At 54.0% G+C, this 25,989-nt stretch overlaps 2 protein-coding genes and 1 long non-coding RNA gene across 8 annotated transcripts; 1 reads left to right on the top strand and 2 right to left on the bottom strand.

Annotated features, from left to right (window-relative positions):
* Window positions 1–3: 3 nt before the first annotated feature.
* Window positions 4–25,801, bottom strand: HOXC6 (homeobox C6). 6 transcript variants are annotated; one of them, XM_043564155.1, is made up of 3 exons: window positions 25,536–25,801; window positions 1,900–2,245; window positions 4–1,199 (listed from the first exon to the last, which is right to left on the bottom strand). In XM_043564155.1, exons 2-3 carry the CDS (start codon window positions 2,051–2,053, stop codon window positions 868–870), a joined length of 486 nt encoding a protein of 161 aa, XP_043420090.1. In that variant the 5' UTR covers window positions 2,054–2,245; window positions 25,536–25,801; the 3' UTR covers window positions 4–867. The 6 variants fall into 6 exon arrangements, with proteins under 6 accessions (XP_043420090.1, XP_043420092.1, XP_043420093.1 ...); XM_043564157.1 differs by having other exon boundaries at window positions 4–1,175; window positions 25,536–25,707; XM_043564158.1 differs by lacking the exon at window positions 25,536–25,801 and adding an exon at window positions 13,259–16,553.
* HOXC8 (homeobox C8) lies at window positions 17,960–21,428 on the bottom strand. Its single transcript, XM_043564160.1, has 2 exons — window positions 20,929–21,428; window positions 17,960–19,556 (listed from the first exon to the last, which is right to left on the bottom strand). The coding sequence occupies exons 1-2, from the start codon at window positions 21,362–21,364 to the stop codon at window positions 19,264–19,266; spliced, it is 729 nt and encodes a 242-aa protein (XP_043420095.1). The 5' UTR covers window positions 21,365–21,428; the 3' UTR covers window positions 17,960–19,263.
* LOC122473509 lies at window positions 21,872–25,534 on the top strand. Its single transcript, XR_006294679.1, has 3 exons — window positions 21,872–22,063; window positions 24,090–24,361; window positions 24,812–25,534. It is a non-coding gene; the product is annotated as an uncharacterized LOC122473509 (long non-coding RNA).
* Window positions 25,802–25,989: the final 188 nt, after the last annotated feature.

The following is a 25,989-nucleotide window of genomic DNA, read 5'->3' as shown; positions in this document are numbered from 1 at the left end:
ATATAAACTTTTAAAAATAATATCAGTTTATTAAATATTCGAGAACGGATCCAGAGATCGGATTTATACAGGAGGGTAACACGAGGGGGATTTTTTTAAATTTATTTTGTTTTCTCCTACTGGCTAAACAAACGTCATTCACTTTTTTTTCTCTCTTTTTGTAATTTTCCCTCTTTTTTTTCCCCTTTTAAGATGGGATTGAAACACGGACGGTGCTAAACATAAATATAAATACAGAGACCACAAATACAGCTAAAAATATTCACACAGAAACGGTCACAGTTTGTAATATGCCATAATGACCCCCAGGGTTCTTTAAATACAATTTGCCTGGGCTGGGCATTTGCTGGGGCAGAGGGGCCGGGCAGGGGCTGCGGGGAGGCCCTGGGGGTTGCTGTGGGGCCACGACGCGCTCTCCTTGGGCCTCCCGCCCTCCCCGGCTGCCAGGCCGGGCCCTGAGGCCCCGGAGCGGAGGCCCCGGCCCGGGAGCCAGCTCTCCGCGCAGGGGCGGGGGTGGGGGCGCCGAGGGGGTGGGAGGCCAAGTCCTCATTTGGAAGGAGATCTGTGGAGCTGAAGCGAGGTTCAGGGACGGAGCCCCCAAGGCCTGGGCGGGGGAAGGGGCCTGCAGAGGAGCCGAGAAAGGAGCTAGCGAGGGAGCAGGAGGAGGAGGCGCGTGGTGAAAGAGAGTTTGTGCGGTGAGGGAGGGGTCCAGAGTTGACTTTCAGGTCCATATTTGACTCCCTAATTTTGTTTTAGGGAGTCAAAACGCATCAATTGTGCCAGTGATAAATATAGAGGGTGTGATTAGGAGGGAATTGGGGGGGAGCAAGGGAGAAGGAGAGAGAGGGGTGGCAGGGACAGTTCTGGTCACTCTTTCTGCTTCTCCTCCTCTGTCTCTTCCCGCTTTTCCTCTTTTCCGCCCAGGCTGTCGGCCGCGGCCCCTCCGCCGCCCCCTGAGAGCGTGGACGTGAGATTAGATTCTTTTTTCCACTTCATCCGGCGGTTCTGGAACCAGATTTTGATCTGTCGCTCGGTCAGGCAGAGCGCGTTGGCGATCTCGATGCGCCGGCGCCGCGTTAGGTAGCGATTGAAGTGAAATTCCTTCTCCAGTTCCAGGGTCTGGTACCGCGAGTAGATCTGGCGACCGCGCCTCCGGTCCGCTCCATAGCCGACCCCTAGAGATCCGGGCACAAAACACACTAAAAACAATCAGCAAGGCATCCTCCGTAGACGATTTAGCCTAGCAAAGTCCTGACCCTCCCAACTTGGCCAGCAGCTGACGGGCCCCCTCAGACTCCAGCCTTCTCCCTTTTGCCCTGCCCCACCCCCACTGGGGGTACAGCCAGGATCCCAACTTCATTCAGTCCCCCACCGTATGTGGGTGGGTGAGTGTCCCAAAGAAAGGTTTGGGGGGGGAGGGCAAGAATCAGGCAGAAAGCTGTAAGTCTAAAAACTGGTTTTTGAAAAATCCCAAATACTGGGGATGAGGGCCCCATTTCTCAACGACTGGGCTCCCCCACTTCCCCAAGCACCCTAGCTCCTTGGAAACTTCTCCCCACTTCTCTGCCTCCTACTCTCCCCCTCCTTTCTCCTCAGCCTGACTCGACTTTGGGGGGCTCCCCTACCCTTTGCCCCCTCCCCTCATACCCTGCCCTGTTCCTGCCCCCTCAGCCTGGAGCCCTCCAATGCGTCAGGGGCCGAGGGGGCCAGGCCCCTGCGAGCAAGCGGGAGGCGAGCAGAGGGGGCAGAAGAGGGGGCCCTGTCTCGGCGTCGGCGAGGAGACGAGCGTGATTGTTTTTATGGGGCCATAAAAAACTCTCTCCGCCCGTTCTTCTAGGGAAGCCGGTCATAAAGCCAGTTCAGTTTATTTAATTTATATCTCGGAGCTGTAAAACTCACCACTGTGCGAATTCATTCGCTGCATCCAGGGGTAAATCTGGATACTGGCTTTCTGGTCCTGGGGCGCAGTCCTGCCCTGCTCAGAACTAAAATCCTGAGCGATTGAGGTCTGTGTGTTATGTCCTAAGGTGTTTTGTCTGCAGTTTGAGAGCATGTCTTTCTCCTGGTAAAAGGAATTAGATCCATAGTCATACGGCCCCCGGCTGGAACTGAACACGACATTCTCCTGTGGCGAATAAAAGGGAGTCGAGTAGATCCGGTTCTGGGCAACGGCTGCTCCATAGGTCGAGAAATGCCTCACTGGATCATAGGCGGTGGAATTGAGGGCGACGTTGGGGAGGACGTCCTGGCCCCCGGCGAGGTGGCAGGATAAGGAAGGGTTAGTGAAGTAGGAATTCATCCCTTTGCCTTTACCTGGTCGGGCTATGATTTCTTTAATATTTATTTCTGTCTCCAGTTTGTACTCGGAACTAGATGGTTATAGGGACGGCTCCAATCCAGGACAGACAAAATGACAAAGTCAGCTGACCCCCTTCCAGCCAATCGCAAGCCAGATGTCAAGAAGGGGGAAAAAAATCGCTTCTGCTTCTGTTGATTCCCTAGTTGAGACTAAGTGTGTGCTTTGAAAGTAAGACTTGGATTTCTTTTAAAAATATATATGTTAGGGAACTGATTTGGAGGTGAGAGAAGGGTGAATATGCATTAGCAGGGCCTTGGGGCCCAGGAAAGAGGGGCTACACTGCTAGGAAATCTCTAAGCTCCAGCTAACTTTACTGTGCTGTGGCTAGAGCCAGGGCTGGAGAAATCCCTCTATTTTCGATCCGATTTCATCGTTTATATCTTCCCCCTTCTAAAATTACACCCTGATTTCTCCATGGGAAGAGCCCCTTCCCAGCTCAGGGGGGGAATCCCCAGAAATCCTGCAGGAAATCCTGGTTTGACCCTCCATGGAGTGAGTCCTCATCACTAAGCCAGGATTCCCCCACCCCAGTAATTAAAAAAAAAAAAAATCAAAAGTAGAAAGAAACTGCATAAAACGTGGCGCTCAGAGGAAGGAGAGTGTGGCTGGTAGGCTTAGGTGTAAGGGGGATGTATGGAGTAAGTAAGTCTAAAGGGGGTAAGGATGAGACTTCAGGGTACAGTGGCGAGCTAAAGTGGGCAAAAGGGCCATGCATCCGCTTCCTCTTCCTTTTAGCCTCCTTCTGCCTCTCAGAACCCCCTTTTTGGGGGGAAGCTGCTGCAGCATTTTGGTAGAAAAGGGAAAAATGTATGAAAATACAATAGAAAAAGAGAGAAAGGAGTAAAAGGTGGGAGAGAGAAAGGAAAATAAGGAAGAAGAAAGAACTCTGAGAATCTTTCTAGACACATCAACTCCTGTTTATGTTGGTGAGAATTTATGATTTGGAGCCAGGGAGGGCCGGTGGGGTAATTCACATAAGATCCAGGCAGAGAGACAAGGCTGGTGGGGCTCTGAAGGACAGTTAGCGTCTGGCAGGCTCGAGCCCCTACACAGGTCAGAAGCCCCTTGCCCCTGCCAAGGGAGGCACCCCTGGACCTGAGCCCTGGGGGCTTGGGAGATTCCAGCAAAGGGCTCCTGGGGAGCTCCCTCAAGGGCCAGCCACACCTGGTAGAGCCGGGCCTCTCAGCAGCCCCCACCCCCATTTTCTTTCCACCTTGGGGCCGAGAAAAAGGAAGGGAAGGTTAGGAAAAAGGCAGCTGAGTACGAGGCTTCTGAGGGAGCCGCAGTGGGCGAACTGAAACAGCGGAAGGTGTGCAGATGTGGGTTTTCTCCTGATTAATCCAAACTTAATTTGATATCGTGACATAGACTGAAAATGCTTTGAGTTGACAAAGAGGGGGCGGTGGGGCTAGCGAAGGAAGCAGTGGAAGCTCATATTTTTCTCTTCACCATTTTGGGGGGGGGCTATAACAAGAACCCGGATGTCGCCGGATTTTATGATCTTTTCCTTCTGTGTAACAAAGCGGAGTAATCAATGGGTAGCAATAAAGCCATAAACGGGACTACGCTGGGAAAAAACTCGTTTATTCATCTTCTGTAACGTTAAGGTTTCCCTGGAGTGTCGCTAGGGGGGAAAAATAAAGTTTCGAACCCAAAAGCAGACAGTGTGTAGGAGCTGGTGGAGACAACATGTTAGTTAATACATGAACCTCGTTAGGGGATTGAGGAGTCTCCCTGTCTGACAGTTTGTGTTGGCTCTTAAAAATACAGCCCCAAACCTTCAGAAAGGAGGGAAATTTGCTGATATTTAAAAGGGTTAAGGGAAAGACCCCCATATTATAAAGGTTCCCCCTTGTGGACCATACTTTCTTCTACCCAGCGAGATAAAAGTGAAAGACTGAGGAGGGTTCCAATTTAAGAGGGAAATTCTGAGAGGAGTTGTCTCATTTGGGGGTGACATGGCAGGTACATAAACACAGACACCAGCGTGACTTGATTTTTGCTCTAGAATCCAGCTGTCCTCAAATTCATGGCATGCCTGGACAGAGGTTTTCAACAGCTGGCTGGGGCTCCAGGCCCCCTGGAGGGCAAAGAGGTAGAGTGAGAAAGAACTGGGGGGGGGGGGGCGCGAAGACCCAGAGGGCTGAGCTAAGAAACAAGTCAGCGCACCCCTGGACACAAGTAGCTGCTCCCAGAGTTCCCAGCCTCATTTCTGCCCTGAGGGTAACAGTGTAACACATAGAACAGGCCGGAAGAGAGAATAAGTTCCCTCCTCCCCGCCCCCCCACCCCATTTCAGAGAGAGATTGCTAGAGGGATAAATCATGTCAGTGATATTTCCTTCAAGATATTAAATTGTTGCAATGTACAACAAATTGAATGATGGAAGATAGGATGTCTTAATGAGGTTTCGTTTTCAATGAGTGTTGATTTTCTATGTATTTTTAAATCTCTTTTATGGGTGGGTGGGTGGGGGAGTGGGGGAAGGAAGGACCTTGGAAGAAAGAAGGGACTTCTAGGGAAGCATGTGGTGCAGCTCCCCAGCAAGGATGCCTGGCTTTCCTTGAGCCCCTCCTAAACAAAGTCTGGAGGGGAAAGGGGCCCCAAAGTTGGGGATAGTCTCATTTGGGGCCTAAAAGCACTGGGCGCGGGGGTGGGCGACCTGAGGAGCAGAATGTAAGTCTCAGCCCCGGAAAGTTAAGTGTTTTATTACGTCCCTAAACAGAGGGCAGAGACTGAAAGGTCTCGCCGATTTATAATGAACAGAAACCAGCTGCTGGGGGAAAAAGGCAGAAATGCTAGAAGGGGGAGAGGAGGGGAAGCAGAAATACAAATAAATTCCCCCACTGCTTAAAGATTTTCAGCCAAATTAATTTCCAACATACTCTCCCCCATCACCTTCCATTCCTGAGAAAAGAAGCCTCCTTCTTTCAGTTGGATCTTTAATTATGCAGCTGAAATTTGCTGGAAGGATTCGCTCCAAGGGGGGAGAGCAGGTCAGATGAGCCCGATTTTCCCTCCATTGGATTATATTTTCCTTTTCTCATCTTACGTTAATTTTATTTTTTTGGCAAAAGAATGACTGTCTATGGGGGGATAGCTGGGACTTGGGTTTTTCTAAATATATTTATATTTTCCTGTTAAATTTGTCTGAAAACAATTATGGAAACTCATCAGCAGAAGCAAGAACAGATGTTTTATTAAAACTGCAGTTGAGCTCTGTAAATATGCACAAGTCCTGGGAGGGGTTGGGGGGGGGGGACTTGTTCTTTGTTTCTATAAAACAAGCCTAGAGCAATCAGAGAACACCCCCATCAGGCCCGCAGGTCTCCGAGTTGCTCTGCCCCTTGGGCCTCCGGAATCAGGCGTTCCGAGGGGGTTTGGCGGCGAAAACAGATTTTCACTTTCGGAGCTGTAATTAGTGGATTCGAAACAGAATTCAAAAAACACAGTACAGGAATAAAGGGGAGCGTTGCCGCTCGCTGCTCCAGTCCCCCTATCGCCCCAGCCCAAAACACATGCTTTTCATGAGCGCTAATTATAGGAGAGGGACCTTCTGCAGGCGCCATGGGCCTGCATGGGGGGCAGTCACTGGCCTGGAGTCCCCAAGGCTATGGGGTGCTCTGGAGGCTGGGCACTTGAAGGTTTCTCAGAACGAGTCAAGCGCTCCTACCCCAGCCTGAACCTGCTCCAGGCCAGGGGCTGGAGGCCCGGGGCAGCTCTGAACTGGGGAGAGGATAGGTGTGACTGGACTCTGGCTGGGAAGGGGTTCGTGGGCAGGCCTCATCTTGCCTGCCTTTGCTTTCCACTCTGCTCTGGGAAATATATTAATTTCTTGGGGAAGGGGATCTGAAGTGAGAGGGATGAGGTCTGGAATTTTTGCTGGACAGTCTTTTCCAGAGGTCCCGGTTAGTTTGTGTTCTGCCAGTCTTCTCTCTCTCCCTAGATCCCCCACTTCTGCGCAGATGTCTGTGACTCACCCAGCCTCGCACACAGATACACACACTCCCTTTCGGGCTGCCCGCGCGCCACAACTATAGCTCGAGCCTCCGGAGGCTGCTCAACGACCTGGACACCGGGGCCGCCAGGACTCAGCGCTCGGCCTGGGCGCTTGGCTGCCCAGAAGCCTCTGCAGCTGCCGGACCCACCCCTGCCAATTCTCAATTCTGAGAGCAGGGGAAGAGCGGTTGCCCCACCAGCCCCTTCTGTGCCACTGGGCAAGGGCCGAAATCCCTCTTGCAGAGAAACCCCAGTTTCAATAATTGTTCAGCTCACCTTACAATTGCACTGTTTGGTTAAGGCTTTGCTGTTCTAGAGTGGTTGCTCAGTTGGCCCGACTGGCTTATGATTAGAATTCTTTCAATTGAAAAATTGAAAAATAAATCCTACTCCAAATGTCTAGTGTTTTGCGTATAAGTTCCTTTGATCTCCACAGAATCCGGAGTAAAAGGATTGCAAAACGAGAGTCTCCAAGTCCGCCAGAGAACCTGAATGCGGCAAACTGGGTCGGCTTGGGGACACCAAAGCATAGCTCACCCAAGGAGCCTCCAGTTTCTGCCAGATATGCTCCGGGGAAGTTGTCTGAGCGCATGCCTCCCCATGCACACACTGCATTCCAAAACAGAACGTTCCTCCTCCTTTCAAAGTTCAGGCACGGAGACACTTGGAGAAAAGCGAAATTTGACACATCCAACCCGGAAATGGATCCCATTTGGGGGTGCTGATATTCTGGGGACAGGGCCCAGGCTGGCCAGCTGAATGGAGTTGGGGGTCAGCAGGGAGGGGAGAAGGAGGAAGAGGCCAGATGGGGCATGTCAAGTGCCTGAGAACTGCCCCAAACACCTCTGAGGCCTGGGCTGGCAGTTCCTCTTTTGAGCTAAGAGGCTGAGAGGCTGCCCAAGCTGCTTTTGCTTTATTTGCAATTAAGGAGAGAAGAAAGGTACATGCAGAGGCTCTGCTAACTCACGTCCTATTTTCTCTCCTCCCTCTCTCTTTCCAGATTTCTTACTGACCTTTCTTTACCACCACTCCACTAGGCCGACACAAGCTCCCACAATGCCATTTGTTTAGCTTCTCAATTCACTTCACTAACTGAAGGTTAAAAAGGAAAATAGATCCCAAGCATCTCTGTCCCATCCCACTCAGCCCTGAGCCCCTTTGGGCTCCCTTTGGAAGAAATCATTTCTGGCTTTTGGGGGCCTGGCCCCCAAGCGTCCCACCTCTGTCCCAAGCAGCTGAATACCAGCTGAGGAAAGGGCCTTTGGACACAGTATCTCATCCCCGCTGGGCATGGGGAGGGAACTCAGATGCTGAGTGACATTTCAGGGCGGAAAAACAAGTGGCCCTGGTTGGCCCAGGAGGAAGAATGAGAATCTAGAATATTAAGAATATTTTTCGCCCCCAGAATGAGGCCAAAGGATCCTCAAATTCCTGGCTTCGCATATCCCCTCCCCACTAAGCACTGCCTGGACCCACTTTGTTGGTTTATGAGCATTGTAAAATTCAGGAGCATGGCATTTATGACGTCACAGTGAGTTGTCATGAGGAAATTGTAAATGTCATATAAGTTATATACAGTAGGAGTTTTGTGTGTGTGGGGGGGGTGCCCTGCCTTTTTTTTTTTTTCCTTTTCCCTTTTCCCCTGGCGTAAGTTCTCCCAGTTGAAAATAAAATGTTATTATGTTCTGGAACAATAAGCCAACAATGAAACATCGTCCTCATTTCCCTATAAATAATTTTATCCTTTATTGTTTGCAGATCTGAGAGAACCATTTAATCTGCACTGGCGAAAAGAGAGAGAGAGATGGGGAGGGGGGAATTAATTTCAGAAATGAGAATATTACTTACTTCGATGATACTCTTTTAGATTTGATAGCCAGGAGCAAGATTAGAGGCAAACAGCGGCCTCTCCGACTCTATACCTGGCGGGATTGGAGATTTATAGGATCTTTAGCGAAGGGGCAATTTAATTTTGTAGGATTTGCTTAAATTCACTGCTATTTTGGGGGGCTGAGGAGAAGGGAGGGTGAGGGGAGAGTGACAACACTTTATCTAGTTTTATGCATCCGCCAACATTACCCTGATTTAAAACCCAACAACCTGTGTCTCAGGGAAAACTCCTGCAGAAAGGAGTGGAGGAGTGGGGTAAGGGGGGCTCGGCTTCCTCAATGACTGTGGCCCCCTTAACCAAGCAGTTGCCAAGGGGAAAGAAGAAAAGCCGGAGGCGAGGGGAGGGCAGCTCTAAGTCTCTCCACCACCAGGACACCCGGAGGTTTATGGTGTCCCCATAATTCCCCCAACCCTATAAACAGCTGCCCTATTTTAGGCCGATTTCTGCTTAGTCCCCTGGGAAAGAGAGAGAGAGAGTGAGGGAGGAGGTAATGGCCGGAGCAGGGTGCCGGAAAGGGGAGGGAGCAGAGGATAGCGCCGCACTTTGTTCTCCTGGGTGAGTTTGCTGGTTTGGCGGGTTTCTGACGCAGGGTGGCAGCAGACAAAACAAGTAAACAACTCACAGACACAATAAACAGGGGCGGCTGCAGCCACAGCGGCAGAGGCAGGGGGGCTGCGTAAGGGGCACAATTTGGGGGTCATGTCACTCCAGCACCCACGGGTGGCCGAGGTCCAAAAGCCCAAGGCTGCCCCCAGCGCTGGCAGGAGAAGGTGGAAGAAGGCTGCATGTCTTGGCACCCGGCACCCGCAGCGTGTCTGGACAGGAGTCTTGGGAGGAACCTGATTGCCTAGGGAGTGGAGGAAAGCCCCACTAGCCCCTTTTCTGTTCTTACTTTCTTTCATGAGCTTTTCACGGACATTTATATTCTCCCCTGCTCTGTCTTTTCGGGGCCCCAAAAGGGAGGAAGGCTAAGAAAGGAGGCTGTTAATTCCCAGCCCCGGGCCACACTCAGTGCCCCAGGCCCACAGGCAGCTAGACCCAGTTTCTTTTCCGGCTCTGCCGGTCAGCCTTTGCCCCGCTTCGGTCGGTAGCTGAGAGAATTAAAACGAAATCTCACCCGTAACCAGATCTGCCTATTTGGGAAGCGTAGAGAGCCCCTAATCTGCCCCCCAGACAACGCAGGCAAATCTGGGGTCCGGTGAGCAGGGGCAAGAGCGGGGATAGATGTTCACCGCACCCCTAACCCATTCTGTCTCGCCTTCTCCACCAGCCTTTTCAAACAGCTGCCCCAGACTACTTCCCAGAGGCCACCTTATTAACTAGCCACTCAGATCTCCTTTGCTGTCCCAGCAATGCTCAGGCACCAGGGCCTAGCCGAGTGCTCAGAACTGCTCAAACGTCCACTTTACCCACGAAAACACGAAAAGAGCTTCCCACAAAACTCTCACTTTCAACACAACAGTGTTCCTCTGGTAAACAGCCTCTGAGTTGGGGAAGTTTGGGGGGGAAGTGTGGAGAGAAAGCCGAAGGGATTCAATATTTCCCTGGCCCAGCTGCTTGGACTGTGAAGGCAATAAGGTCTGAGAGAGCCTTTGTGGCATCCGTTGGTTACTGGAACCCGCATACTCCGATTCCAGCGTGCACACATTTCCAGGAGAGCATGCCCAGAGAGCCTTCTTGGTGCACCCAGTGCCTCCTTGAGCCCAATCCCATCTAACAAAATTTTGCATGCACATAAAACGGTGTTTGAGCGAGTATAAGCATGGTAATATACAATTAACCACCGAGGAAACATGAGTCTGTATATATTCACGCATAAGTCAGAGTCTGTACATTTGAGCCTGTATATAATAAGTGTATAAAGCTACCAAGCCTGGTTTTTGCAACACAACAGCCAACCCAAAAAGGCCGCCTTCTCCAAACAAGGGTGCATTCTTCGTGGGGATCACAACTGTCAGACCCAGGGGGAGAAAGGGTTTGCTCTGCCCATTTCTCCTTAGCTAGGAACTGGTGCATGAAATACAGTCCATGGCAGGGCTGACAAAGCCTAGAAGGGGCAGGCCTGAGGTGCCCAAAGAGGGGAACGCTAGGGGCCCTGGGCTCCGGGGAGTGTTGCCAGAACCTGACCCACAGATTCAGTGCCTCTGCCCAGCCTTCGTCCTGGGCGTCCTGGGCGTGTGCAGAGTCCTTGAGCCAGATTCTAGTCTCAGCCGCCCTGGCTATTATTAGATAATCACACCAGTGCTTTCCTGCACTAAGGACCGCGTTTACAGGGAATCTGGCCTGCAAGGATGCTGGGGGTTGCCACTGGTGGCCCCTCTTGTGCTTCTGTTTGAGCACCAGGAGGGAGAGAAAGAAGGGAAAGAAAATCGAAAGTAAGGAGGGAAGGAAGGGGCTGGCGTTTGGGGCTGGATTTATCCCCTGGCCAGACTAGAAAACTGGAAAACCAGGATCAGTCACTGCTGCTATGCTTTCTCTGCATCCCTCTGTCTCATGAGGAGGATCTAGGGGGTGAAGGACGTGGGGGCCTGCAGGACCCTAGCCAGGAAGGGACAGAAAATCAATTGATAAAAATATTATATAAGGACACCTCGGATGCAGCCGGTAACCCGTCACCCATGAACCCAGCACCCTGAAATTTCGCCAGCAGCACATCTGTTTAGATCCCTGTAGGCCGAGATAAATACCCCAGCCTTACCCCAGGCCCAACCCTCCGAAGGGAGGGGGCCCCTCTAATATCCCAGGTGAATCCCCACTGTCCTGAGTGGCCTTCCCCGGAAACTGTTTTCCTCGGGGGGCAAACAAAGGAGACTCGCGCCCCCCCCCCACAGTCAGTGCGGCCTTCGGCGGCGGGGCGGGTGGGGGGGGGCGCAGACAGCGGGGGCAGACAAAATACAGGCGAAAGAGAGAAATAGAGGCCTCACCGGTCGGCGGTTCCCACATTACGCCAGGAGAAAGACTCCCATTTTCAGGCCTCCAGGGCCCCTCCACTGGCCCACCGCACTCCCCTTGCCCTTCTCAGGTCCCACAGACACGGGGTCTCGCGGCCGCGGCCTGGTACCCGGGGCGTCAGCCCCAGGGCCGCGCTGGAGCGGCGGGAGAGCGCGCGGCAGCCTGAGCAGGCGGCGGGCTGGGCCCATTTGGGGAGAGCCAAGCGCTTTTCTCGATCGTAAACAAGGAACGCGAAATTAGCCCCTCGGCAGACGCCTCTGCCGACACACAAGTCCTATTGAGGGGGGGAGTGAAAGGGGGAGAGAAAATGCCATTTCTTCCCCCGGGAGAATACCTCAGAGGCCTTTATGTCGGATATGAAACGGGAATTTTGGGGGGGCAGCAGAGGAAGGGAAGGGGATTGTGGGGGGAGGGGAGAGAAGATTCACCATCAACTCGGACCCAAGGGGTTTGATTTGAATGCAGGCGATTATGTTTTTTAAGAATTTGATAAAAACAGGTTCTTCCTCCCACCCCCCCCCACCCCCGACCCCCAGGCGACGGGTCAGGGTTTAAACAGGAAATCGAGGAGCGTTCCCCTCCCCCACTGGGGCTTGGCGGAGAAGCCCAGTCGAGCCACGAGAGTGAGGACTGGAGGTGGGGGGCAGCTCTTAGCTCGGATTGAAGGTGAGTCTGGCCCCCAGACTCTCAAACCTCTCCAAGGAATAAGCGCTTCCCCTCCCCCAGCTCTGGGGTGTGTCTGCCTGGGTGTGTAAGCGTTTGTGTGTGCATCGCCCTTTATAAACAGAAGCTCACACATATAGGGGCCGCCTCGGACCCAGGCCAGGCAGCAGGGCGGGGTCATATATCAAACTGCAACACATTCAGGGCCACGTACATTTGGAAGAAATTAAGCCACTGTGTTATGAAACCATATGTGTCGGGTTAAGACCATACAACACGCCATTAGCACCAATTATTAGGAAGATCCCGAGCGCCCAGGACCCTCCGGGCCGCCCAATTCTGACGTCCCTACCCCATGAGCCAGCCGCGCCTGGAGTCCTCACTGCCTCCACTCACCCAAGAAGCCCCGCCAGCGAGACCTAGGCCTGTCCCCACCCAGCCTGGGGCCTCCCCAATTCCCACCTCCGCCCCAGACTAGGCAGATCCTAGCCCAGGGCAGCCAGGCGAGGCGGGTGAAGCAGCCCAGTGGGTATCCCTGGTGCGGTGGCCGCGGTTGGGGGTGGGGGACGCTGGGCCGGGTGAGAGAAGGCAGATTGGCCCCTTTTCTCCAAGCACAAGATGGCTTTTGAGTACCGCGTCCCCCACCCCCACCCATCCACCCATCCACCCATCCACCCGCAGTGCAGGGCACCTCCCATCTTTCGGTCCGTTCGAGTGGGGGCGGGAGCTGGGGGTGGGCAGACGCACTCCCCTCCGCTGACGCGCACCAGCCAACAGCCTCCCCCCTAATTGCCAATTAACAGGCCCCGCCGTCAGCCTAGCTGCGCTCTCTTCCTGCTCCGCCGCCCGGCCCTGGGCCCGCACTGCGCATGTGTGAGCTCTAGCGGCGGCGCTCTCCGGGAGGGAGGGGGCTGCGGGCAAGGAGGGGGCGCCGGAAAGTTTGTTTGGGGGTTGGGGGGCTGACTTTGCTTAGGGGGCAATGGTTACAGCCTACAGGTTTCTCTCTTGCCCTGGAGTTTGAGCTTCCGGGCCCCCTCCATCCCAGTCCTATTAGCCAAGAGGCCGCGGATCTATAATAGGTAAGGACAGGGTGGGCATAAGGCAGCGGGCCAGCGCACTAGACCCCGGCCTTGAGCCCCACAGGCGCAGTCCCCTTGCCCCCCAACCCCCAACTTCGGCGCACAGTGACATCAGGACAACAGACTTCCCACACTACCATATTACAGCTTAACCGCCCCCCCCCACTTTTCCTCCCCATAATTGCCCGCACGCCCACCCTCTCGCCAGCCCCCCTCTCCTCTCTAACCAAGACAAGCCGCTGCTGTCCTTATCTTGAAACCGCCACCCAGCTACGGACCATTAGTTACATATTTGAACCAATAAGGAAACACTTACCGGGCGCTGCTGTCACTCTCCCTCTCCCTCTCTCTCTCTGCCTCTCTCTCTCTCCCACTCTCTCTTTCTCGTCTTCCCTTATTCTGTGCCGCTGCCGAGCCTGTCTCAGCTCCACACACACATATATACTTTATATAAATTTAAAAATAAAAAAGAATAGTCCCAATGATCAAAAAGCCAAATAAAATTAAGGAGAGTTGCAAGAAGGGGGCAGGAGGGAAAGGTTGGGAGGGGAGGGGCGGAGGCATCTGCAGCTCCCTATCTCAACTCCTGCTCCCGCATTCCTCCTGCCCCTTGGGGGGCTAGAGGATCGGGAAGGGAGAGAGAGGTGCCCTCAACTCCTGCCCTTCCCCCCCATCGTCCCTCCCCAGGTGCCCCCAGCTTCCGGCAACTCCACCTGGGAGAAAAAAAATTAAATGGGGGGAGAAAATAATTATTAATCAGATTAATAAAAAAAATACTGGTAATGAAAGGAGCGCCCAGCGCAGGTTTCCCTGGCAATGGTTAGGCTCTTACAGGGAGGACTGTTCTGCGGAGCGCTCCGAACGGACAAACCACAATAAAAAGTTCACGTTCATGGATGGAATCCACATGACTTCTTGTGGCCAATCCAACTTGTGAGTCGATCGTAAACTTTTATTACTCAGCTGTAAATTTTCTGCAAACAACCGGGAATGCGATGCATTTGTGTAGCGTGTGCAAATGGGCGCCGCGGTCGCCATGTTTACCCAATTCTCTCGGAGAGGGAGCATCCCCCGACCCCCACCCCACCCCCACCCACCGCCCACTCCCCACGGGGCAGGCAGCTCCAGGCTAGCGCCGAAAGGGCAAAGGAGGGACGCGACAGGAGGAAAGGGAGGATTCTGGCGCTGAGTCGGCCGCCTCCCTTTGCCACACGGAATTTTAAATCTTTTTCTTAATAAATGGGGTATTAAGGTCGGATCTGGGGGAACCGAAGCTTTGCAAAGGTTTGTGCCATTGGTGGAGCAGTGACTGCTGAAGGGGTGAAGGGACTGAGCAGGGATGCGCTTCCTACTGCGACCGTTTTTTTTTTTCTAGGAAGAGAGCTACATCCTTCCCAGTGGGGAGCCCAGGCAGCCCCCCACTCCACCCTAGACGGGAACAGGAGACACACGCCGCTGGAAACCTCCTAGCCAAGCCTGACCTGGCCGTGTTCTGACGAGCGGAGAGGGTTTAGACCCATACTGGGCAGCCCTGCGGAGGCAGCAGGAGGGGTGAGAGTTGGGGGCGGCCTCCAGAACCCCCAAAGAGCCCGTCATCCTCAGGCTCCTTTCTCAGAGAAAATGACATTTTTCCTTCTCCAAGACTATCCCTGGTGTCAAGTCTCCTCAATTCCTAGGTTCAGAGGGCAGCTTATTCCCAATCTTTTTAGAATTGAAAATAAAATGAAGGTCCAAGATCTTGGTTCCCGCTTTTTTTTTCCTTGAGTGTAAGGCAGTTTGAAGCCTTTTCTGCCTTGTCAAGTGACCCACACCCACCTGCCTTTTTTCAGAAAAATTCTGGTGTCCCAGCAGCTGGGATACACCTTGGAGGCCCGGAAAAAAAAAGAAACTTATCCTTCTCCAAATTCCACCTTCTGTGCTAATTTCCAAGCACCCAAGGTGTCCCCCCACTTTCTCCAGACCCCTAATTTTGGCGATGAGTCCAATGTGGGGGAACCCAGAATAAATTCCCCCATAGAGATCATTTGCCAACCATTCGCAACCCAGCCTAGTCAACAGCCCAAGACTCTGCACCAGCTGGAGATTTGAAAGCCCAAAGCTCTCCCCTTGATCCCGCTTGGAGCTGGCACAGGGACTTCCAGGGCTGGGTGCCCCACCCCAACCAATAGGGGGTCCCTCATCCCCTCCCCAAACTTCCTCCCTCAGTGAGGGAAGCAGTTCCCTCAGCCGGATGCAGAGACCTAGTTTCTTTTACAAACCCACCCATAAATTTTATAACAGGTAGTTAAAAATTACGACAAGGAAGCTCTGGCCCAGCTTTTCACAATGGGCCACTGGAAGAATGGGACGGCACTGCGGCCTGCTTACGGGAAATTTTACTTCTAGTCTGTGGCACAACCTGTCCCGAGTTCACTCTAATTGGGGCCACGTAACTTTCTGCAGCCGTCAGGCAGCCAGTGGGGCGTCTCATTTGAGGAAGATGAGCCTGGGGAAGGCCAGTCAACTCTTTCACCCTAGGGTCCCCCCCCAAAGCCCTTTAGAGCACTCACTACCTCCCTCAACCCCCCACCCAGGTCCCCTGCAGGCCCACACCTCCCTTGGCCTCTGCAATGAAATGGGAGGGAGATAGAATGCCGAGAATTAAAAAAAAAAATCCAGAGAAACGAATTTACCCCCCAACTTAATAGCTGCATTATCCCGTCTCTACGGTTGAGATTAGAATAATAAATTCAAGGCGAAATGAGCGAGATGCTTCAACTCAGCATTTTGAAAGATACTATTTTTCACAAATCACAAATAGCTTTCGGAAGCCACTTTGATTGGCTAATAAAAAAGTAAAGAATGGGAGAAAGTCCTATCTGCTGCAGCCGAATGGTCCCCATTCCGGTAATGGGACGGCGGGAGCATTTGGGAGGACGCGTTTCTAAAGAGAGCGCATCCCGCTCACAATTAAGTTCCCCCATAAAACGGGTTTTACCTCCTTTTCTCTCCAAACGAGAAAAAAAGAGGCGGTGGGCAGAAGGGGTGGGGGAGCGGGTGCTGCAAGAACGGGCGGCTGGAGCTCTCTTGGTCTGGCCCACCCGAGGCTTTGCGTCTCAAGCGATGCCGGGCGCCAGACGCACCCCGCCCTCCGACGCCCGGCTTGGGGCCACGGGCATTGCTGAGAAGGCCAGGGATGAATGGGGGCATTGGGTGTGGGGAAAATTCGGCAAGGTCTTCTGGAGCCACTTAGTGTAGGGTTCAAGCAACTTGGCTACGGAGCCGGCGATGTTTATTAGAAGAAATCATAATGACACATTAAAAAATGAAACAGCCCGCGCCGGCCCTCGGAGTCTGGAAGGGGCGCCCGTGGGAAGGCCTGAGGTCGGAGCGAAATGCTGTTTATTGGGGCCTCCCCGGTGGGTAGCCTGGGCCTCCCGCAGCAAGCGGGGTTACCTGGCTGGCGCAGCAGCTCACAGCAGGGACCCCAAGTTTCCAAAGATTTCCCCCAGAGCTGTGCAAAGCTGTTCCCCTGCTGCTTGCAGCCTGTGCTTGCAGTCGGCAGCCTCTCTCCGGCCGCAGGCATCCCCTATCAAGGATGCCTGACCCAATCCTGTATTCACGACCACTTTGCGTGGGTGCCAGGGACCCAGATGCGGGTGAAATTACACAAAAATAAGAGTCAGCCTGGGCCTAAGGGGAAATAATTGACCGGGAGAGAGAGACAGAGACAAGAGACAGAGACAGAGAGCTATCTGCTGTCAAAAATATTTCAGTCTTTGGGGGGATCTGGTTTTAAGGACCAGAAGATCCCATCGCCTTCCCTTTCCCCCTTCTCCTGACTGAGTCAGAAGACTTGTTATCTCTGGAATTTGGTATTATTTGACCAGAATCTTATTGGCATAAACAGATTTCTCTGTCTAGGACCCTCCAGGAAGGAGTGAGAGACCCCTTTACCCCCTGAGTCCCTTAGCCTTCAACCCCTTATTTTGGGGAATGAGGGGTCCCACGAAGACCCCCCTTCCCCTGCTGTGGCTGGGATGGAGGACTGTCCACTCAGCAGGTCCATCCTACCCACCCCCCAGGCCAGTGGCCCACACTATGAGGGCAGGGCTGGCTGCCCAATTGCCAAGGTGAAGCCAGGGGCCAGCGTGAAACAGCCAGAACAGAGGCTTGAGTAGATGCTAGCGACCTGGGGAACAGTGATGAGTCTGCTGGCAGAATCTGAATATCAGAATATGGACCCAGGCTGCTTGGTGTACCAACTCCCTCACCTTCCCCTTCTTTCCTCCCCCCCTCCAGGCTTCAGCTTCCTCCTCCCCACCCTTAGCCACCTTCCTCCAGCCAAGTCCTCCAGGCGGCCTTCAGCCTCATATCCTTCCCACCCTGCTCCCTGTCCTAGTGCTGGGTGCTGGGTGCCCAGGGTTGGTCACGGTCACGAGGGGCATGTGGAGATCAGAAAGGACCCCAGTGTCTCATCCTTAGCCCCTGGAAGAAAAGAGCCTAGCTGTGGGAGGGGCCCAGGAGGGGCATATTCTTTGTCTGGGCCCAGCCCAAGGCTGAGGAAGAGGAAGGTGACTCAGTGGGGGAGATGCTTTCTTCCCACTGGGATCCAGAACCCCACTTTGTTTGGAGCCAAGTTTCTCCCAAAAGCACACTTGCAGCAAACTGCTTTTCTTCCTCCTCCTCTACACCTCCCCCACCTTTCACCTGCCCTCCCTGCCCAGCCTGCCCTCTCCACTCCTAGGCGCCTCTCCACGTGAGCTCCCCCAGCCCAGTCAGACCAGTGGCGGACACCTTTTCCACAGTGTTGGGAGAGGAGGATAAGGAGGGAAGGAGGAGTAAAGAATTGGGGGGGGGGGAGGAGGGGGCGTTGGGAAAAAAGCAAGTCATTCCAGCTTCAAATATGTTTTTCTCCTTTTTTTTTTTTTTATTATGACTCACGTATACAATACAAAGTACTTGGACCAGGAACAGGGCTGCTGCCGGGACACAAAATCTACATTCATAGCTGGACATAAAGACAAATGACCAAAAATTATTATTATAGATATATTTTAACGTTTTTTTTCTTTCGAGCACATTGCATAAACAGAGAATTCAAGACAGAGTTAACTATACATTCAGTGCAATTTAGCTCTACTCTACTGGGGTTAGAAGCACAATAAAAGCGCACGGGACCGGTGGGCTAGGCAGTCTCAGTTGTTGGGGTTTTCTTAGTGAAATTAAGCAGCAACAAACGACAACAAAACCGCATTACGAATACTCTCAAAGCAGGATTTCTCTCTATAGGTAGTGATAAAATACGTTGGAGGTTTCTTTCTTTTTTTTTTTTAATTTTAATTTTTTTCTCTTTTTTTCTTGCATATTAGGATTTTCAAAAATGTCTTTTTTCTTTCTTCAAGATTATTGCAGGTTCCCTTTAGGTAGTATGTTAAAGATTTATTATCAGTATTATTATTATTATTATTATTATTTTTATTATTATCATTCTTATTATTTTCATGATTATGGTGATTTCTGAGCGCTAAGACTAGTACAGCTCAGAGGAAGCTGGGCCCAACAACAGAAATCAGACAGCAAAGGGGAGGAAGGCATGGGCCCGAGTGACCATGGGATGGCTAGGTAGGATTTTAACGGCGACTGCAGGCTCCTATCTACCCCGAGGGGAGGGGGGAGGGGAGAGACCCGCATCTCCTTCAGGTTTCCATCAGGTTTCTAGAGAAAGTCAAGGGGGGGGGTCTTTCTAAGTGGGGGAGCCCCAGGGAGGAGGAAGGGACATTCCTTGCTATCATTTTTAAACGTTTCTTTAAACATTGCCCTTCCCTTCCTTCCTTCCCTTTTCTTCCCTTTCTTTTGGAAAAAATTAAAAGTAAATCTAATACACTAACCCTAGCATAAAAACAAAGCCACAAGTCGTCTTCTGCATTTTGAGAGGGCTCCCCTCTAAAATAAATACCAGAGAAGCAGGGAGGTGGGAGAGTGGCAGGAAGGGGTGAGAGAGGGGCAAAGAGGCCAGGTCTCAGACCTCAAAATCCAGGCAGGACTCCGGAGGGTGGGGGTAGGGACAAGTGTGTGTGTTGGGGCAACGACTGAGACAGAGTCCGAACTTTTCGCTGTGTCTCCGTCTCCCCCCCCCTCCAGCCCCCAAACAAATAAAGATCGGGGGAAGTCCAAAGGTAATAAAACCAGAGCTGCAAGTATCTGACAGGTAGTTAGAGTTGTGAGTGTCATTCTATTCTCTATAAAAGCAAATGACAGTCGTAAACTTCTCAATTTATCCGCTACCATAAAACGAAACTTCAAGGGAGTTGCTAAGGGGGGGGGGTCTCTCTTTTTTGCTTAGTCCTTGTTTTCTTCCTTTTCCTCCTCTTCTTTCTCCTCTTCCTCATTTCCTTCTTCCTCCACCTTCTCTTCATCTCGGGCTCCGGGCAGTTTATCCTTGTTGTTTTCCTTTTTCCACTTCATCCTTCGGTTCTGGAACCAGATCTTCACTTGTCTCTCAGTCAGTCCCAGGGCGTGAGAGACTTCAATCCGGCGCTTTCGTGTCAAATAAGGATTAAAGAGAAACTCCTTTTCTAGTTCCAAGGTCTGATACCGGCTGTAAGTTTGCCTTCCGCTGCGCCGCCCCGGAGCTGGACAGAATAGAACCCCAGTCTGGTTATGTTTGGGTGGGGGCTCGGCTTTTCCCTGCCACTCTTCCTCCCCTGAAGTCCCCCCTCTGATCTCCCCAGTTCCCTCCCTCCTGAAGATCAGGCGAGAGAGCAGGGAGCAGGCAAGGGCAGGAAAGTTTGGGGGCTTGTTTTGTTTGGTTTCACCTTGGGAGGTGGGGTGGGGGTGGGGGCAGGGACTGGGGTCTGTCAGGAAACTGGGGGATGGCAGGGGCCAAGGGAGCACTGCAGAGTCCCCCCCAGGCCTGCAGGCTCAGGAAACTGGCCCTTGCAGCTTTGTTTACAAGTGCAGAGTGGCATTTGGTGAGCAGAGCTGGGGACAGTCTTGTTTCCAAAAGAAAGGAAAAAGGTCTGGGGGTGAGGAAGAGGGACTCTGCTCACTGCCCCCTCCTTGAATCTCTTTGCCTAATGCCTTGCCAGGAAGAAAAATAATTGATCTCCTGGAATGTATCACTGCTTGGCCTGATTGCTAACTGGAGACCAGCAAATAAATCACGGGCCATCCCCGCTGGAACTTGTCGCTTTCTCGCTTCCCCTTTTACTTCGAAATTGGGCCATGAGGGGCCACCCTTGGAGGGGCTCATGGCCTGAGCCACTCTGAAGGTCTCAGGGAAAGCCCACAAACCTTTGATTGGGGGCAGCTGGGCTTGGGTCCTCTGGAGCCCAGAGCCCTCTAATCTGCATGGACCCTCTCCTTCCGTGCACTCTTTTTCTCTCCTCTCTGGCTCCCTCTCTTCTCTCCAACTGAGGGAAGTAAAGCAAAGTTGGGGTGGTGGCCCTAAGGCTAGTTCTCTGTGAGGAGGCAGTGGGTACCCCCAGAGAGCCAGGGCACCTGTCCTTGGGGTCTTGTCACCCTCTGATCCCGCTAGGGGAAGGAAACAGGAGTCTCCCTTTGCCCCCAAGAAAGCCTGGCCACTGTTCTGGACTGAGGCTCTCTGCCTTATGGAAAGACTGGTTTGCTCCAAAGGCTGATAACCTCAGGGTCCTCGGGGCCCCTGCCCAGCCACCTCCCCAACTTTGACTGTAGAGATGGCAAGGGAGGGAGACAGAGGGGGAGACGGGCAGACAGACAGACAGTGGTGGAGAAAACGATTTTTAACCCTTTGCACCCGGACACCACCTTCGCCCCCCGTCCCCCCAATACCCCAGGCGAGCCCCGCGCCCCACCCCCAGCCGAACCTCCCAACCTCGAGAAACCCACTCAGGCCCCCGGGGGTGGGGCCGGAGAGACCCCAAAGCCAGGAGGGAAGGCGAGGGCAGACAAAAAGGAGGCGAGGGAGGGGGGAAAGACCCCGGAGCGCGGGAGACCAAGGGGGAAAGAGAAAAGGCTTCTCACCGTGGGGTCTCATCCATGGAAACATGAGGCTGGGAGACGAGTTTTGATTTAAGTGGCCTTGTCCTTCGCTACTGTTAGTGTTGGCGGAGGATTTACAGTCGGGATATTGCACCACGCTCGCCTCTTGCTGAGCCCCATAAAGGGACTGTCTGGGGAGCGCCTCGTAGCCATAGAATTTGGAGGCGTCTCCGTGGCAGCTCAGCGAGCACGGGTTCTGCTGGTAGCCCGAGTTGGAGATGCCCGAGGTGCCGTGGTGGAAGAAGTCTTGGACGTGGTGCGAGGCGTGCTGGAAGCCGGGCGCCGAGCCGCCGGGCCCGTACACCAGCGCATGGCTCCTGCCCACGCTCTGAGGGAACCGGCAGTCGTAATAGGCCGGTTCCAGGGACTCGCCGCCTTTGTATTTGGAGAACAGGGGGTTGACGAAGTAGGAGCTCATGCTGGGCACATGAAAACCCGCCGCCCCCTCCCCTCTGGCTCGCGACTCCCCCCCGCCCGGTACCCCCGAAAGTCCCCTCCCCCCGGGAGCGAACCCCGGGCCGGCCGGCTCCCCGGGGCTGGGCTGGGCAGGTGGGGGGCGCCTGGGTGCCGGGCCCGGCCGGCTCGGCGCGCGCGGCTCCCGGGGCTGGGCGCGGGCGGCGGCGGCGGGCGGCGGGCGGCGGGCGGGCGGCGGCGGCGGCGGCGGCGGCGGCGGCGGCTCTCTTCACTGTCGGTAGGTAGAGCTCGCGCTCTCGCACTTAGCTCTTTCCTTTAACAGCCCAGGCGAATTCCTCAGACTCCCGGCGGTGGCGGCGCTTACACGCGATTCGCGTTCATCAATCCACGACATGAAGACAGGCGAGAGAGAGAGAGAGAGAGAGAGAGAGAGAGAGAGAGAGAAGGAGGGATGGTGGCGGGGGGTTGAGGGGTTCAGGGCTGGGGGGACCTGGAGGAAGGGGAGGGGAGGAAGGGGGAGGGAGGGGGGTGTGGTGTCTGTGTGTGTGTGTTGGGGGGGGGGGTGGTGAGCCAGCCCCAGCTAATGGCTGGGGCCAGCTTCTCCAAGGTGCGCGTTCGGATTTGAAGGTGCCTCTCCCCCCTTCCCGTTTCCTTCCTCTCAGAGATACCTGAGCCAGCAGGTCAACTCAGGTTACCTCAACAGGTATGAGACTCTCCCCCCACCCCGCCCCAGGGGGTCGGATGCCGCGAAGAGAGAGCAGGTCCCCTAACCCAAACGATGGGCTCCCCAGGGGGTCCTTAAGCCTGGCACTCAGAAGGAGCTAGCACATGAGTACCTCGTATCCCCCAATACTTCAGGCATCCGAACCCTGCATGTCTCCTGCCCCTCCTCAGGGTGGGAGGCCGCCCTGTCTTCCACCATCCCTAACATTCCCTGGCCTGTCCGCTGTGGGTAGAGGAGAGGGGCCGGAGGTGGGGCGCTCTCCATATACCCAGTCAGGGCGGCACTGCCCCTTCAGACACCAGCTCCTGCCTGAGGCTTGGCTGGGGGCTCTGAGAGCAAAGCAGTTTATGGGGACAGAGGAGAGGGCCGCTGGAGGGTCCCTGGCCCTCTGGCGGGGCCGATCCAGGATGTTTCTTCTCAGGAGACTATTTGTATCTGGGTTGGAAGGGACTGGAGCAGGCCTCTTACTTGTCTCCACATACTCTAACCCTATAGGAAATGCCAGCTCAGCCCGGAGGGGCCCCCTGGCTTCACTGCACCCCCTACTTCCCCAAGCCGGCTGCCCAGGCCGGGATGTGGATGGGAACTGTCAACAGACACTCTTTAAATATTTACCCACAGTTTCTCTAGGGGGTTCCTCCCCTATCTCCAAGACTAGGGAAATTCAAGGTAATTCTAACGGGGATAAAAGAACCCTAGTCCATCAGGACCCTTTTCTGGCCATAAGCATGTACAGTTATGTGGGGCTTAACACAGACAGAGAAAAGGGAGAAGAGGGAGAAGAGGGAGAGCTGTGGATACGTGTGCTGTGTGCATACGAATGAGGAAGAGGAACAAGAACGATTTTTCCGGTCTTCCCCTTCCAAGGCTGTGCGGGGATGTCACACACAGGGCAATACTGGGGCACACTCAGGATACACACATCCTGTATGTGCCACCTTCCACCCTGAGACACATCGAGTGCATGCTCCCTAAACTATCATGCATGCCTAGAAGCGCCCCTGTCACCTCGCAGGCCCTGTGCACTCAGGCACACAGGAAAATAAGACCTGACAGACACACAGGCATCTTTAGCTTTTTGCATCATGAAAAAATTTGCTACCTATTTTCTTTCCACATCCTGGGGTTTCCAGGTTGGATGAGGAAGGAGGCTGTTAGGAATCCAGGTCTCTGCCTTCCCCATCTGGAGCCCAGCTCTGGGGATGGATAAGGAATGGCAGTGCAGGAAAGGACGGTGTAGAATGACCCCTCCCCCAGTCCCTCTATTATCTAAATAATTGCTGGGAAGATGGCCACTCTCAGCCCAATTCCCAAAGGAGATTCCCTGGTGCCCCAGCAAAGGACACTTCCAGGATCCCTTGAATTTGGAGGAACCCACCTCCACCTGAATTAGGGACTGCCCAAACTCTGCAACATCCGGGAACTCTGGCCCTGGAGCAGCAGGAGGGGAGGGTCAGAGGAGGGCCGTGCCAGGGCTGCAGGCCTCCCTAGGGTCCAGGACAGTGTGGGGCATGACAGAGGTCTCCTTCACTACCAGAGCCAGCTGCAGCCTTGGTCCCAGCCCTGCGGTCTCTGAGCCTACTCTGCTCAGAGTACCAAGCTGAAGGAGATGGGCTCTGGGTTCCCAGCATCTGGGTCATTGGGGACTGTCATAAATATTTTCCCTTCTCCGCCTGGAAAGAGGAGGCTCCGCAGGCCAGATCCGCTCTGGGGCCTGCGCCTTATCTTTTAGAGGGTGGGGGGATATCTCGACATTTTATGGTCCAGCGAAAACCCTGCCACAGAGCTATTCTTCCAGGCCTTTGTGTCTTGGAATGCAACTGTCCCGAGTGTGCCGCCACCACCGTCTGCTCTGAGAGCCCACCAGTCCTGAACCCCCTGGCTGGACTCGATTTCCCCTTTTGGGGGGGGTCCCTCGCCTTTTCTTTTTTCATTTGATTGTCTTTTTTTTTTCTTTTTTCTTTTTTTTTCTTTTACACGTATCTGCTTGATTTCGCTCCCGGAGCTCGGATATAAAGGAACCGCAAGCAGCCATCCTCGCTGGGGCGTCTCTGCCCCTCGCCCCGAGGCCTGCTCCGCCCTCCTAGGTACCACGGATTTATGTTCGTTTGTCCGGGTCATTCTGCCTTTTTGTGTTAATTACGCGCTGCCTGCTTGGTGCTTATCTCCTTCGCAAAGCGATTATTTTCGACGCCCGCCCTCCTGAGCCTCTCGAGCCGGCTGCCAGAGCTAGGGCCCATCTCCCGCCGCCACTCGCGATTTATTTACACCTCGCAGGTGAGAGGATTGATTTGCTCAGAGCCATTGGGGCCGGGCTGGGCCGGGGCGCGGGGCCTTCTCCCGGTTGCTCCTCGGGGCCGGGCCTCAAATGTCAGTGCGGCCAGGCCGGCCAGGGGCACTGCCGCCGCCTCTAACATTGAGCAACAGCGCCACCTCGCGTCCACTTTCTCCAATGCAGTCGGGCCAGGAAAAAGCCAACAGAGCAGGCAGGTCCCAGCCTTGGCCCAAAGGTGGGAAGTGAGAGGAAGGAGTTTCCAAATGGGTGCGAGAAAGAGAGAGAGAGAGACACAGAGAGAGAGAGAGAGGAGAGAGAGATGTGGGGGGGGGTTCCCCAGAAGGGAGTTTCATCGGGACCTCTGTCCTTTTGTTTTCCAAGTTCTCCAAATAAACCTTGTCAAAGGTTTCACACAATTTTCTCTTTTTGTCACCCTCCCTTCCCGCATTAAGAGACACTGTGCAAAGGAACTGCCGCGATCTCCCCCCTATTCAGGCGCATTTCTGGGCTCAGAACACCTCCGCTCACGCAGATGCACGCTCCGAGGCTCCCGCGACCTCCTGCCCGCGGCGCACACCCTAAACTCCTCGCTCCTCTTACCCTGCCGTTGGTTCCGCACTGCCTATTCCGCCGCCGCCTGCAGGACTTTGGGGTGGGACTGTGACTTCTCCCGACTGTTTGCCCCCTGGTTTGTAGCCCATCCCTCTCTCTGTCTCTCACGCGCGCTCTTTCTCCACCTCTCCCTCCCAGCCAGTGAGGTCCCGTTCTCCGTGGGCCATAGACAAAACATTCCTATAATCCGATTTCAAAGGAAAGAGTGTCCACCTTATTTAAACCATAAAACAATTAAGCCCAGACGTCTAGCCAGCTCCGCGCTGCTGTTTTGTTCGGCCCCATTCAGAATCCAGCGCAGGGAGACAAACAGCGCCATAAAAGTGGCATTTCGGGGCTGCGGAAATGTACCTATCCGCTGCCTTCCCAAGTGGAACAACCTTTAGGGTTTTGTGATTCTGACAAAGGAGCAGAGGAGAGGTGGGAGGGGAAGATTAGGGCAGGAGGGCGTTTGCCAGCCCCTCTTTCCCCCAGCTTTCGTTTCTTTCCCTAGATGTGGGTTTGCGTTGTGTTGTGGTTTAAATTCACGAATTGTAATAAATAAAAATTGAATCGAATCCTGACCTGCAGGCTGGAGGCTGAGCTGGAACTGAACAGTGGGCTGGGCCGGGTGGGCCTGCTCTGGATCCCACGGTCTCGCCAGGGCCCTCGGAGCCCGGCGGCCCTCCTTCCTGCCCGGAGTAAGGCCGGCTCGGGCGGGCTGCAGGAAGCAGGCCGCGCTGACGGAGGAGGGGAGGCGACAGGGCCTTGGAGCAGGGGCGGGGTGGAAGCCCGGAAACGCCGCGGAGCTTGGGCTGGGAGAAAAGCCCCAGTCCCCGCAGTCAGGACCCAGGGACACGGATGCCCTGGCCTCCGCCCCGTGCGAACTGACGCCAGGGTCTCAGAACAGCGCAGTGGCCAAAGGGGAGAGTGAGGATTTGCGAAAAGAGACAAAACTACGGGCAAAGCACCATTCAAAAGGACCAAGAGAACAACTGCTTCTGGAATTGGGGAGGAGGTCTCTTAAGTGGGAAAAAGG

This window comes from Prionailurus bengalensis, chromosome B4 (genome assembly GCF_016509475.1).
Source record: "Prionailurus bengalensis isolate Pbe53 chromosome B4, Fcat_Pben_1.1_paternal_pri, whole genome shotgun sequence".
In the NCBI taxonomy this organism is placed as follows: Eukaryota; Metazoa; Chordata; class Mammalia; order Carnivora; family Felidae; genus Prionailurus; species Prionailurus bengalensis.
This window is presented reverse-complemented; position numbering and strand designations above follow the sequence as displayed.

Bases quoted from the DNA above. Each gene is read 5' to 3' on its own strand.
- HOXC6 (XM_043564153.1), bottom strand. From the start codon at position 2,299: ATGAATTCCTACTTCACTAACCCTTCCTTATCCTGCCACCTCGCCGGG. The intron at 1,200-1,899 runs GTGAGTTTTACA...GATTGTTTTTAG, and splicing joins GCGAATGAATTCGCACAGTG to TGTGTTTTGTGCCCGGATCT.
- HOXC8 (XM_043564160.1), bottom strand. From the start codon at position 21,364: ATGAGCTCCTACTTCGTCAACCCCCTGTTCTCCAAATACAAAGGCGGC. The intron at 19,557-20,928 runs GTGAGAAGCCTT...TATTCTGTCCAG, and splicing joins TCCATGGATGAGACCCCACG to CTCCGGGGCGGCGCAGCGGA.